At 37.9% G+C, this 15,260-nt stretch overlaps 1 protein-coding gene and 1 gene segment (V, D, J or C); both read left to right on the top strand.

Annotated features, from left to right (window-relative positions):
• The window catches only part of amph (amphiphysin), a 104,638-nt gene extending 96,357 nt beyond the window's left edge, over positions 1-8,281 (top strand). For both annotated transcript variants that reach the window (XM_022678011.2, XM_015603253.3), the window contains 5 exons: positions 11-52; positions 3,129-3,416; positions 3,819-3,995; positions 4,998-5,099; positions 7,027-8,281. In XM_022678011.2, coding sequence (XP_022533732.2) covers positions 11-52; positions 3,129-3,416; positions 3,819-3,995; positions 4,998-5,099; positions 7,027-7,131 — 714 coding nt within the window. In that variant the 3' untranslated portion in view covers positions 7,132-8,281. The remainder of the gene's footprint in view (positions 1-10; positions 53-3,128; positions 3,417-3,818; positions 3,996-4,997; positions 5,100-7,026) is intronic.
• A 5,428-nt stretch (positions 8,282-13,709) lies between these two features.
• Positions 13,710-14,461, top strand: LOC111194305 (Ig kappa chain V-VI region NQ2-6.1-like). The segment is given in 2 exon segments: positions 13,710-13,923; positions 14,017-14,461. Coding segments are annotated over 2 exon segments (459 nt in total).
• Positions 14,462-15,260: the final 799 nt, after the last annotated feature.

Raw genomic sequence — 15,260 nt, 5'->3', positions numbered from 1 at the left:
TTGTGTGTAGGCTACTGAAGAAGACAAAGAGTCTCCTATTGAAGAGACTCCGGTAACTAAACACTGAATCTAAAACTTTTGTCTTTATACTTTATAAGCAGGCGTACTCAAAGTGCTATTCCAGTGTTATTTTGAAAAGAACACTGATCAATAATGCTGAGAGAATGTCAACTTTTTACCTGTGTTGTGTGCTATGTATACTGTCTCTGCTTGAAGTGCAAAATGCCTCCCTTTTTTGTTAAAACTAATATTTGGGTATTTGGTATAAGGACATTATATAATTTGATTTCTGCAAACATGCACTGATTCATAATTGTACTTTGACTACTTTCTGAGTATTGGATTTTAACTTCATATGAGTTAGATTTCTTAATTTTGTTTGTCTGGAGAGTAACAGTTTACACGAATGTTGTCAAAAATCACAAACTTGCTTCACCATCAGCAGCCAAAGTCCGAGAGAGTACAGTTGGCCTAGCTAATTGTGACTGAATAGATGATCCTTTTTTTATAACCCTGATTGTGATGTTGGTCAGCACAGTCATATATTGGCTGATTTGTCAGAGCTGGGGATCTGGCACTTTCCTCCCAGTGCACTGGCTACCTGATGGCGAAGCTCCCCTCACATGTATTGGAGGAGAATTTGTTTTTGGCACAAATCTAAATTTGTCTCTCCAGACAATTGGTTTGTTGTCAGCAAATAACCCAAATACAAGAAAGAGAGATTTTTCTTGAATTGTATGCATCCCACATGTTTGGATTTCTAAAATTAAATGGATAATATTAATCTAATAATCCAAAAAGTTTTCCAAATATCCTCAAAAACATATTTCTTCCAGCTTCAGAAGAGACAGTATGCCGTGTACACGTTATATATATATATATTAGTGCACTAATGTGAATACCAGTGGGTTGTGAAACTGGTGTTCACACTAGTCATTTATTTTCTGTTATATAAAATGTAATTTGTATTTCCTTTGCAATTCTTGATTTAAATAACTTATATATTGATGATGTGTTGCTGGATGGAGAATGTAACATTCATTTAAATTACTGTGTTTATTTCATTTTGTGATTGTGCCTTTATTCAACATAGCTCAGAAAACCATTAAAGTTTATGTTTAAACTTTCAGTGGGTGTAATTCCCACAGGTTTTCTGATCTATGCTATATATTATTTATTCTTTTTTCATTATATATTGGTTATATATTTTTGTATTGTGGAGTTATCCCTGAATCCTTATTATTTAAACCATGAGACCACAAGGTCAGGTGCAACAATAATGACCTAGGACAAACATTAGAACAATTTACCGAGAAGCCACATATAGCAATTGGCATTTTGTTTGTTTATTCAATTATTCAATATTTCAGTAGTGTGCCGGCACTGATGACCTTTTGGTTTCAATGGTGATCCTACTTCCCATGTCATTGTAATGAACTATCTACTAATCATTGTTAAGATATAGCTATTCAGAAATTCTAAATGTCTGGGTTATTCTGTTACATTTTTGTTTGTCAGTTTCAAAATATAAATTGGTAACATATAGAGCTACAGTGTCTGCTGACTTAGAAAAGGGACTTTTCAATACAATTACACAGTGCACACAAATGATGATAGTCAAATATATAAAAACCTGATAAAAGGCTTTGCAACCTTTGTGAAAACCCTCAGATTGGAATTCATGTGCTTTTATTCACATATTAGCATCATATAACTGTTATTTGTACTTCAAGCAATAGCTGCAAAACAATTCATACACGTTTCCTTTTATCACCTATAAAAGTTGTTCAAAGCTTCTGGTTTGTTGATTTGTTGTTCATGACATGCATGGTCATACAGATGTTGTTCTAGGTTTAGATTTAGCCTCATTTGATTTGCTATTCTTGGAATTACTGGAAAATATTTGGTATGTTACAAAGAGAAGGGAATAGTCACACAGGCTACCATCTGGTCTGGTTAATGCTGCGTTTCATTTACCTCAAAAGTCAGATTTCCAAGCTGGAAATGATGATACATTTTTTTTATTTTGCCATATTACAACCACAAACATAAATATATTTCATTGAAATTTAATGTGAAAGACCAACAAAAAGCGGTTTATAGTTGTGAATTGGAAAAAAATATATATTAAGCATGATTCAAAAGATTTTTTACAAATACAAACTAAAAAGTGTGGCATGCAAAAGTATTTAGCCCCCTTGAGTGAATACTTTTAAAGGGGGCTCAATACTTTTGCACACCACACTTTTCAGTTTTTTATTTATAAAATTCCAATGAAATATATTTGTTTGTGGTTGTAATGTGACAAAATATGGAAGAGTTCAAGGGGTATGAATACTTTTGCAAGCCACTGTATATGCAAAAAGAGTTAGCTTAAAACATAGGTTTGGTAATCATTTACCAGGATTTTATTGCAATTCCAACGAAAAATTGGTCATTGTTAGGACTGTCCCAGTTTACCATTGTTAGTAATTCTAGTTGACGGTGTGCTATACAGTATTTTGCGCATCAACACCATGTAAGAATGTCCGCAGATAATTTAGATAATTTGATTTGATTTAATTAGACAGAAATGTAAATAAACTGTATAATACTACTGCAGTGTTCTTGTTTTCCCTACTATCCCAAGGAGGAACTTTCGATTTGTAGGCGTGTTCCTGTTGTTATTTCCTACTTAGGAACTTGGAATTTCTGATACCTACGTTTGAATGGAACACAGCATAAGGTTAATGGTTGTTGGTAGTAGTAACAGAACGGTGAGAAAGCTTAGCTCGGCAAGTCACACCCTTCAAAGCAGATTGCAGAAGCCACTTGTGCCATGAACTAGATTAAGATACTGAACTACCATGACATCTGTTCTCCCAGAACCCTTCATCGTAAGCCTAGTGAACCTTTCCCAACTCAAAAGTCTTGACTGTTGGTGAAACTCCAGTCAGTTTGCCACTAAACTGACACCCATCTCCTCATTGAGGACAGTTTCAACCACAGCAGTTAAACTGATCCCTGCTCCCTTCATCATGACCCCTGATGAGTGCTCTCCCATGTGCTGCTCTGCAGCGATCCATCCAAGTGAGTGGTTGTTAGTGAGTGTTCGTATGCTGGCTCTCACAACTGGATGCGTCTTTTAGACCATAGAGGCCAAACCGGAGGATGAGGCTGGCACAGTAGAGGCCAAACCAGAAGAAGAGGCTGGTAAAGTTGAGGCCAAACCAGAGGAGGAGGCTGGTATAGTAGAAACCAAACCAGAAGATGAGGCTGGTACAGTTGTGACCAAACCAGAGGATGAGGCTGGTAACGTAGAGGCCAAACAAGAAGATGAGGCTGGTAAAGTAGAGCCCAAGCCAGAGGAAAACACTGGTACAGTAGTGGTCAAACCAGCTGAAGAAACCAGTAAGGAAGGTGCAGAAAACAGTGAGGTAGATATTCTATCGAGGTATCTTACTTGGTACATGCCTAACATTAGCCCATTAGTTTGGATGAGAACCCCAGACTTAGTAGTATAAAGATTAAAAAAATGGTACCTGGCAGAGAATTCTTTGTAAAAACTGTCTATGTTGAAATATACGATATGCAATCGTACAATAAAACAATGTTTTTTAGTTAAACATGTTTGTTTATTTTATTTTATGACCTTTATTTTCACGATAATGTCTATAGTATTCCTCAGTTTGTGAAATATTGCCTTCATATTGACTTTTTACGTTTACATTTAGTTCTGTGACAACATAAGAGAACGTTTTCTTTGATTTGAATGTGTTGTGAATACGTTCGTCAGTACAGTGTGTAGTAATGTGCTGTTGTGTGCTGTCTTCTCTCAGGAAAAGATGCCTATTCCCTCTGTTGTAATTGAGCCTGCCTCAAGCAATGAGGGCGATGATGACCGTGACGGTGACATTGCATCTCCAACAGCAACCAGTGGTAATGGGGTGATACCGGACAGCCAAACAGCCAAAGACATCCCCTCCTCTGGCATGCCTTCAGGCTTCATGTACAAGGTCAGTGTAATGAAACTACACATGGCTAGATGGGCAAATATTTCTAGTTGGACGCAATCTTAATGATTTGGGTTCTGCATGCCACCAATTGGGGATTTGAAATGAAACAAATGAGATGCAACTGTAATGTAGAGATTCAGGTTTAATAAAAATATCCTTTGAAGTGTTTTTGAATTACAATCGTTTTTCTATAAAGCCTCCTCATTTAGGGCCTCAAACGTAATTGGACAAATTATCTTAAAAGCTATTCTTGGGCTCCAAGCAGGTAAAGAGTCTGAAGCTGATTCCAGGTGTGGTTTTTGTATTCAGACGCTGTTATTGTGAACACACAACATACAGTTAAACGCTCTCAATGGAACGCTCTCAATGGAACTGAAAAAGACCATTATTAGGCTAAAATCCATCAAATCAACAGGAACAATGACGAACCAGAATGAAAACAAGCCGAAATCAAAGAGGAGTAATAGACTTTTTTAAATGTAACTAGTAGAAAGTACAGATAATTGTGTGAAAATGTAAGGAAGAAGTAAAAAATGTCTGAAAAAGAATTATAGTATAGATAACCAAAATATCTACATAAGTAAGGTAATGAAGCATTTGTGCTTCTTTTGCTTGACACCTCTTTATACAGTGTGATTTTAAACAGATTTTTCTAGCCACTTAACTCTTTGGTCACGATCATTGTCACCCACTGCTCAGTCTACTGTGGGTGGTAATGCCTTCGATCATGCATTCCCAGTACACATCTGCCTCTGTGGAGAAATGTTAAATGTGTGTACATATTCAGAAATTAAATGTTACATCAATCTGGCACCCTCAATCACACCTTTAATAATTAACTTCAAGTTGTCATGAGCATGCTGACGAGGTGCTCAGTCTCACTCACAAGATAACATCTCACAAGTCTCCTGAGGTAACATGCCATGATTAATGTATATAATGCTTTACCATGACATGTGTCTCATGCATGTCAATGTAAAATTGACATCTCCTTTCTTACAGGTTGAAACAATGCATGACTTTGATGCTGCAAACCCAGATGAGCTGGAGTTGAAGAGAGGCGACATTGTTCTTGTCATTCCTACAGAGCTGGCAGAGGATCAGGTATGCTAGGCCCAGTCTTCTGTAGTGTTGTGCAGTATACCAATACTACAAAAATATCACTATATAACACTTCATAATTAAAAACGTTACAATACCCCATTTATTTAGTGCCAGTATTTTTACCCAGGCTTATTTGTCAAAAGAATCACACCTTGTTCATAACTCAAGAATGCCTCAACACATCATCATAAACCATGTCTGGCTAGTAAGAGCTAGAAAGAATTCCTTTTAATTTTTATGTTTATAAAAATTGCAGCATCATCTACTTTCGGTGAGGATTTGTGATTAATCCATGTTGGAAAACCCTCAATAATAAATGCCCCTTCAAAGTTCCTTTCACAGTAACTTACTAGCGGTTCGAATCCTGTTCATGTAGCTCGCCATCAGCTACCGGAGCCCTGAGAGAGCACAATTGGCCTTGGCTCTCTGGGTGGGTAGATGGCGCTCTCTTCCCACATCATTTTAAAATGGGATATCGCTCACCACAAGGTGTCTGTAAGCTAATGTATCTGAACTCGCCAATGCTGCATCAGAAGCAGTTCAGAAAGAGGTGGTGCCTTGTAAACTGGGGAGAAAATTGGAATAAATAAATCATTGAAATAAATATTTCCTAGTTTTCAGTCAGAAACAGGCCTTCTGAAGTTTAATCCAGTGTCTGAGTTCCCCCTCAGACTGTGTAACATATACATGAAGTCAGAGCATGATATCAAAGCATAAGCTTGTAAACAATGTTTTGGCTCATTGATTCAAATTTCCACTCGATTCATAAACCAATTCACTCAGTAAGTTGACATTACACTCAACGATTTGTGTAAGTTTCTCAAAGCTTCCACACATCAGACAGATCACAAGATAATTCATGAAATATCAGCAGATTTTAAAGTTTAAATGTCTCCCAGCTTTTAAATGCCTTATTGTACAGTTTCCTATTTTTTCAGCGATTTATTGAATCAAAACACCAAACAATTAGTTTGAAAATGTATTCTTTTCTTGGACTTTGATTCCAATTGGGAGCATGTGTAGGGGGGTGGGGCTGAAGACATCACTGACATTTGTTACATTTTTTTCACTGATTTTCTGGTTAGATGAGGCTCTCCTCTCAGATAGCTCACAGCTCAAAGTGTTAACTATCAAATAAATTCCATTAAGCTATATGTTCTTACTGGAAATAAAGAATAAACATTATCACATTGTTAATCTTTTCAGTTTTTTTTTTTTGTTTATTATAAAAAAAAAAGTTTTTGGAATTTTTAGTTCTATGTTCGATCTTTTATTATTACATTAGTTTCTGATGTTTTAGGTATTTGCCATGGTATCGTTTTATAATCAGTATTTTGACATTTCGGCAGGTATCTAAATCATATTGAAAGTCATACTTTTGGTATTGTGGCAACACTATTCTTTTGCTATGTTGCTGTTCTACATTGCTACATTAATAAGACTGTAGGTGTATCAGCTAACTAGCGCTATGAGCCTTAGTGCCAATCCCATTTTACCCCTTGGCTCCACCCCTTCTTTTCGAGTGTAACTCTGTTCCAAGGGGAAGAGGTGATCCTCTCCTTAAGAATTGGGACAACCCTTCAAGCACCCGATATGTAATCAGTTCAGTAACCCAGCTTCTAGTTAACTAGTTAACAATAGGGCATTGTATGTCTTTCGAAAGGAGGCAAGTGGTGCAAAAAATTATTATTTTTGTCCAAACCATAATTCCTCTGTGATGTGGAGCTAATATTAGCTTTGATTAGCTTTTATTTTATTTTTATTTATTTTTCCGTTCCGCCTGAAATGCTGCAGCTCCTGCCGTCAGGGTGAGGTAGGGGTAAGTGGTAGGGCCAATGGGTGAAATGGGATTGGGCCTTAAGCTATCAGTGCAGGATCTTCAGAACAGCTGGCCTGTACTAACCCCCTGTGTCTGCTGGCTCTGCAGGATGCCGGCTGGCTCACCGGCGTTCGGGAGAGTGACTGGCTGGTGCGCGGCGCCTCGGCTAAGAAGGGACTGTTTCCGGAGAACTTCACTCAGCGCCTGGGCTAAGGCCTTTACAGTATGCCGGAGAGGGGCATGCGACATCCGAGAGCTACAGACAGACCCCCTCACGCGGAGTCTGCCGCCCCGACTGACACCCTGTCAGTCTAAGTGAACAAGACAAATAGTATCTAAGAGGACAATAGAGAAATCAAACAAAAACGAGCGGACATATGACCCCCCTACTAAGAGCTTAAAAAGAAAATAACAGAGCATGATGCGATAGTACGGTCTACCTTCCTCTCGAACCGAGACCTCTCTGTTTTTGTTCGTTTACCTGTAAGCAGCAGCGAATTGATGTGTGCTTTGTTGGAACTGTGGTGACCTCCACATGTAATCCCTATCTGTTTAAAGGAACACTAAAACGAGAGTTCTCCTCTGAAGACAAAAAAAAAAAAGAATTACCTTATCTTCTCTGCACCAAGTGTATTGTATTGAGTTTGTTGCTCTGCAGCAACTTTTATCAGAATTTGTAGTGATATGATCTATTTAACCGTTCTAAGTGTTACGCAAGACTTCAATGTTTTCTTTGAGACATTTCAGACCTAAATGTTACCTTGCATCATTGTTAGTGTTCTCTGTAGATTTCATGGCTGGGCGTGGACAGCTGTGGTGACGACGTTTGGCGTAGCTGACATCGACGAGACTCGCCGTGCTCCTGCCAAATGAGTTCAGTCCTGAGTATGTAGAGTTTTGAGCATGTGAAATGTTTCAAGAAGAAAATCTGAGATGTGGCGTTTGGCAAATACAGCTTTGCACAATACTAAAAACCATTGTTCCCTACTACAGAAACTTCCGTATATCCACAGTTCTAGATACAAGACAGAAATTATCCTGTGTACATGTATGAACAACAATAACAACAGTGAAAAAAAAAGAGAAAATGTTGAATGCAATTTTATGTGTTGAGAAATTCTATTTATTTAACTTTATATTTTTTAAGCTGAAGCTCACTGGGAGAGTTTTGGGATGGGGGATCTGCAAAATATGCAATATATGTCATTTGGTTTCAAAGGTAACCATTGTCTTGGTTGTTTGGTTTAGCGGTAAAGGTCACTCCTGTGTTTGTATCGTTAGTCTTCACTGTAGAGATTTTTTGTGATGTACATATCCGTGTTAATTTATCTATAAAGTGAATAAAGAATACTTCATATGGTTACATGGTCGTCTTCAGATACAGGACCTCACGGTCTTCAGATACAGGAATTCGCTTTAACAGAATTTTGCTAAGTGCGGACCATGCCTAAAGAAGTAGAGAAAGAAGAAGGAAAAAGGGGAGGGAAATTTGGGCTGGGGTTCTGAACTGCGTGCTTGAAGGAGCATGCAGTTTTATCCCCCCTTTTTATTTAATAAGAAGTGGAAGAGTAGATAAAGGGGGTTGTTGTTGGGGAGGAGGTGGGTTGTGAACTTTCGTCACAAGAGGTAGTTAGTTAGGGCAGGTATTTACAGGGCGGTTGATTGATACGGGGTGGAGTTAGAACGTAGAGTTCGGGCGTGGTCCTTCTCCCAAACTTTTGTTATTACATAACATCATAATTAGGATGTTGTTTTACTGCCAATTTTTAATTCAAGAGCACAGTTCATGCAGCACTCACAGACTCCTTTGTTCAAATTTAAAATACTCTACATTGCCAAAAGTATTCACTCAAACATGCAGATCATTGAACTCTTCTGGTTCCAATAACTTCCATGTTCACATGTGTATAAAACCAAGCACCTAGTCAAGCAGACTGCTTTTACAAACATTAGTGAAAGACTAAGAGTGTTACTCTCAGGAGCTCAGTGAATTCCAGCGTGGTACCGTGATTAAATGCAGCTCCTGTGCAACAGGTCCAGTCGTGAAAATTCTACCGTCAACTTTCTGCAGATTTAATCACTACAGACCTCCGAACTTCATGGTCTTCAGATTAGCTCAAGAACAGTAGAGTGTAGAGATCTTCATGAAATGGTTTTCCATGTCGGAGCAGCTCCATCAGTACAGTATACAGTATATCTGCTCACCTAAATTTACTATGGTCTTGCTCAGATTAGCTTTGCTCTTGTACAAAACTCATATATATCCTTATATATATAACTTAGTGATATTATTTGCTTGTGTTACAAAATGTATGTGTATTTAAATGTGTATGTATGTGTAGTGAATTAGAATCTGATAGTATAAGATAGTATAAGAAGTTTTGTACAAAAACAGAATCTGAGAGCAGACTACATTTAAGTGAGCACTTACACAAATTCATTTTACGTTCCTGAGTGCTGAATGAATTGTGATCTTTTTTTATTATTTCCATTGGCAACAAAATATAGTGACATATATAATTAATCAGCTGGTATAATGGACAGAGTGGACAAGCTTAAAACTATAAAATAATAAAGGAGACTACCATCAGGCACTGTTCAAATTACCACTGCTTGAGAACACTTCCCATTCTTAATACAGATGGTGCAATGGCAAATATGTGGCCACACGGTGGTGCTGTTGCATTTTGTTTTGAGACAGACTGTTTGAGCAAATCCATCAGTTTATCATTACTCTTGTGGTTACTTACTAGACCTCAAGAATGCTAGTGGCTACAGTGCTCACATGAGTCAGCCAGTCTGGATTACAGTTTATGGTTGGTGTTCTTTAAGAACATGGAAGGATTGAAAAGAGGGCATGTTCCTCGCCCAATATTTTTAGATTTTTAGAAGTTGAGTAGTAGTAACAACTTTTAAAACTACATTAACTTGTGTATAAATGAAGCAGCTAAAAAACAACTTAAATAATAAGTATCTCACAGAATTGGCACGGAAACTTGGATCTGCCAACACATTCGTTTTTACTTTTGAAGCACTTTCAATCTAAAAAAAATTCTAAATGAATGTGCCAGAGCATCTCCAAAACAGCAGGTGGTAACAGTGTTTTTGGCTCCATAGCTCACTTTTGCTCATTGGGATTAAGGACTACCTCATATCAAAAAACTTAATGAATCTGCTGCTAACAATTTCTTGCCAGAAGTCTTGTGAAGGCCGTGCCTCGATGGGTCGGAGTTGTTTTGGTGCAACAGGTTGGACCTACACAACATTAGACAGGAGGTTTTACTATTCTGGTTGATTGATGTGAAATTCCTCAAAATCACAACCATAAACTCACAGGTATGCCCAAGTGAAAGCACCATCATGTAAGGTTTACCTCACAAATATAGTTGAGTCAATGTCTGTTTATCTATTATTTCAAAAATATGTCTGAGTAGAAGCCCAAACATTTACTGCAATACCTTACATGCATATCAGAGTAAAAGTCCAGTCATCTTTTACTTCCCTATAAACCCAATTATCTATTACCTCACAAATATACAGAGGTATGTTTGGAGTTTGGCAAGTTTGGCCACCCCTGATAATTTTCATGATTTTTTCTAATAAATCATTGGTTGGATCAGCAATTTCAGTTAAATATATATCATATAGCAGAGGAACACAGTGATATTAGAGAAGTAAAATGAAGTTTATATGATTTACAGAAAATGTGCAAAAAATCTTTAAACAAAATTAGGCAGGTGCATAAATTTGGGCACCTTTGTCGTTTTATTGATTTAAATACATTTAGCAATAATTACTGAATCACAAAATTAGTTTGGTAAGCTCATTGACCCTTGACCTAAATACACAGGTAAATCCAATTATAAGAGGTTAAAAGCAGCCAATTGCAAGTTTTTCTCATCTTTGCATCTTCTCTGAAGAGAGGCAACATGGGAGCCTCAAAACAAAACTCTCAAATGACCTGAAAACAAAGATTGTTCAACATCATGGTTTAGGGGAAGGATACAAAAAGCTATCTCAGAGATTTCAGCTGTCAGTTTCCACAGTGAGGAACATAGTGAGGAAATGGAAGAACCACAGGGACAGTTCTAGTTAAGACCTGAAGTGGCAGGTCAAGAAAAATCTCAGATAAGCAGAAGAGATGGAAGCTGAGAACAGTCAAAGTCAACCCACAGACCATCTCCAAAGACCTACAACATCATCTTGCTGCAGATGGAGTCATGCAGAAGAAGCTTTTTCTGAGCACACGCCACAAACAGAGTCGCTTGAGGTATGCTAAAGCTAAAGCACATTTGAACTAAAGCCAGCTTCATTTTGGGATAAGGTTCTGTGGACTGATGAAGCTAAAATTGAGTTATTTAGAGGGCAGTATGCATGGTGGAAAAAGAACACAGCATTTCAAGACAAGCTCCTCCTACCCACAGTAAAATTTGGTGATGGTTCCATCATGCTGTGGGCTTGTCTGATCAGTGCAGATACTGGGAATCTTGTTAAAGTTGAGGGTCGCATGGATTTCAGTCAATATCAGCAGATTCTTTAGAACAATTTTTAAGAATTAGTGAGAAAGTTAAAGTTGCGCCGGGGCTGGATACTTCAACAAGACAACAACCCTAAACATCTACTAAAGCGTTCATACAGAGGAACAAGTACAACGTTCTGTAATGATCATCTCAGTCCCCAGTCCTGAATATTACTGAAAATCTGTGGTGTGATTTAAAGCGAGCTGTTCATGATCAGAAACCATCAAACCTGACTCAACTGGAGATGTATTGTAAAGAAAATTGGTCCAAAATACCTTCAACCAGAAGCCAGACTCTCATTGGAAGCTATAGAAAGAGTTCAGAGGCTGTTATCACTAAAAAAGGAGGATCTGCTAAATATTGATGTAATTTTTCTGTTGGGGCCCAAATGTGTAAAGAATTATTGCACACTTTCTGTAATTCAGTAGAAGCCCAATCATCTATTATCTCACAAATATACTTCTGTGGATGCGCAACCATATATTACCTTAAAATATATTTGAGTAAAAGCCCAATTATCTCCTACCTCAAAAATATACTTGACTAAAAACCCAATCATGTATTACCTTATAAATATACTTCAGTAGAAGCCTAATCATCTGCTCTGTATGAGCAGAAGTCTTTTTTTCTTTCTTATGTGTGTATACATTTGCATAACTGAAATAAGCTATAGTCTAGTCACTGACTACCTCACAAATATACTTAAGTTGATGCCCACTCATCTACTGTATTACCTCACAAATATACATAAGCAGAAGCCCAAAAATCTATTACCTGTCACAAAGTAGAAGTCCACTCATTTATTACCACACAAGTATACAAACTCAATCCTCTATTAATATAGTAGAAGTCTAATCATATATTATATATTATATATTATATATTACCTTTCGAACATATGTAAGTAAAAGTCCAGTCCTCTATTACCTCACAAATACAGTTACATGTATTACTACTGATAGAATTCTGCCCATAACAAATTATACTTTAACTCTTTCACCCTCTCCTACTCCCCCAATTGTGGCTCCATCATGTCTGCTACAAAACTTGAGATGTCAATCTTCCACTATCTCTGACCATTCATCTCTGCAGGGACCCAAATTGTTATCTGACCATTTGTCTCTGCAGGGACCCTCTGACCATTTGTCTCTGCAGGGACCCTCTGACCATTTGTCTCTGCAGGGACCCCCATCGTTTGAAACCCCCATTAAAGTGACCACCCTGCAGTGTTCAAAGCAGGATTCCATGTATATAATGTCCCCTCAAAATATCCCTAGTTAGATTGCTTCTGATCGACTGACTAAGCTGTGCCCGTGTAGATTTTCTGTCTGCACGTGAATAAACTCAAGTCAACTCTGAAGCCGTCTCCTGACTCCTGAATCGGACACCTGGTTCCTGAAGGCCGAATTTCTAACACTACACAAATACAGAAACCCAAGTGTAAATCCAATCTATTACCTCACAAATATAAACCTAAAAAGTCAAATCAAATTCTTCACAAAATCTACTAATCATATAATATACACATGCATTATGAGTCAAATGTTCGGACACACCTTTCCATTCAATGATTTAATTTATTTATTTACTTTACTACATTGTAAATGAATACTGAAGTTATCCAGATCATGAAGGAAAACATAAGGAATCATGTAGTAACTTAAAAGTGTTAAACAAAGCAATACACTCTGTGAAGCATTTAGGTGCTCTTATCTGTGGTGCAGTTAACTTGTGGTTTCTGAGGCTGGTAACTCTTAGGAACTTATCCTGTGCAACAGAGGTAACTCTTCCTCTTCCTTTTCTGGAATGGTCCTGATGAGAGCCAGCTTCATCATGTTTTCGATGGTCTTTGCGACTGCACTTGAGGAGACTTTCAAAGTTGTTTGATTTTTCGAGTTTGACTGACCTTCTTCTTTTTTTTTCTTTTTTTTGTGCATACCATATGACTACCTCAAAATGCCAAGATGTGCAAAGATTTATTATTATTTAAGAAAAATCTAAAATACCAAATATATTCTGGTTTGTTTAACACTTTTTGTTTATAAAATAGTTCCATATGCATCCTTAATGATGGAGGATGACTTTAATATTACTCTACCATTTAGAAAATTAGACAATAAAAAACAACAATTTAAAGTGTGCCAAATTTAATGTAAACTTTATTAAAAGTACACAAATTATTTGACAGACTGGTTGTGGGCGTGGGTTGGGGATGTTTTAGGAAAATTGAGATGAACCTTTAGCCAGTTGAATCACAGGAGGCGGGGCTTGTCTAAATAGCAGCACAGGAGGAACAGTTGGTTGTAAACTGAGCTCTGCACTCTTGTGGTTTGTTCTTCATTAAACTCACACTGTGATTAATTTACCCCTGTAAATTCAGTATTAAAGCAGAGAAATAGCTGGTATATTTAAAACAAGGGTAACAAAAATAAAATGAGCCTGTTAACCATGTGGATATCGGGTGCTGTTGTTCTGCTGTTATCGGGTGAGACTGTTTTTGTTCATTTCAGTGAATTTACCGAGAATTACCTGAGAGGTTCTCTGTGTACTGAGGCGGACTGATCTCTGTGTGTTTAAGGTTGTGCTGCGGCGCAGATTACCTACGCTAAGGACTGGGAGGTCGCGCGCAGCAGCAGAACCCCGATCATTAAGTGCACCGTGGACTCCTCCACCTCCCTGAGCTCCACCACCCTCCACCTGTACAAGCAGAAGCCGGAGGGAGATATGCGCCGCATCATGCACTTCCCCGCGGGCTCTCAGTCCGCCACTCTCGATAAGGAAACTCCCAGGCGCTTTAACGCGGTGATCCGGGAGCAGACCGTGTCTCTCACCATCTCGCGCGTGCAGCCGGAGGACGCCGCGGTGTATTACTGCGCGCTGTGGAAGGGGGACACCGTGCTGAACTGCAGCAGCGGAGCAGTACACAAACCGGGGCCGCGTCCCCAATACAGCACTGCGCACTACACCCGCACTGCACCCACTTAATAACCCCTTACTCACTTAATAAACCTCACTATATAAGAGCTAGTCTGGGTGTCTGTGCAAAGCGTTTTAATAATAATATTAATGTTTATCATTAATAGATAGATAGCAGTGGCGGATGCTGGTCTTTAAAGGAGGGGAAGCTCAATTTCGGCCTACATCTTAACATATGTAGTTTTATTTATACAAAAATTCTACTCTCCCTGAGATGTTTTTTTTTTTTTTGTAAACAAAAGGCATTATTTTCAAGTGTTCACTATACAACAAAAAGTTACTCATTCTTTACATTGAACAATTACATAAAAAAGACGCTATGACATGAATAAACATAAAATGATCAGTAAAAAGAAATATTATGCAAAATCTTTAAAGTTGGTAAAGGAAAAAATGCAGGTAAATTTAGTTCCTTTTCGGACAGTTTTAATTTCCTTGAGTAATCCCTTTATTAATTTAAATTATTTAAATTCTTTTTAATGATAACACAATACTTACTACTGGCCCCTGTTCATTTATGTCCTGAGATAGTTTCATCAAGAAGAATGGCCCTCAGTACATTTTATTTGTTACAGCACTTCCAGTCAGCCAGCTCACTTTATCATACCAGAACAGCTAAAAAAAACTGTTACTTTTCCCCACCTTTTACACCAAATTAATCTGAGCAGTTGATCTGCCTGTTTAACGCTTAAGTTTTTCTTCTTAAGGAAGTCTATCAAATGGCTTCTCCAAAATCCGTCTACAACATTAAAACTGTCTGACATTATGTGCAGCTTGCACTGGCGCGAGGTGAAGTGTGTCCGTCTGTGAGTGCTTTGTGACGGTGGAGGGGCCTTGCAGTCTTAA

The sequence above is a fragment of the Astyanax mexicanus genome, chromosome 8 (assembly GCF_023375975.1).
Source record: "Astyanax mexicanus isolate ESR-SI-001 chromosome 8, AstMex3_surface, whole genome shotgun sequence".
In the NCBI taxonomy this organism is placed as follows: Eukaryota; Metazoa; Chordata; class Actinopteri; order Characiformes; family Acestrorhamphidae; genus Astyanax; species Astyanax mexicanus.
The sequence above is the reverse complement of the archived record's forward strand: the minus strand, read 5'-3'. Positions and strand labels throughout refer to the sequence as shown.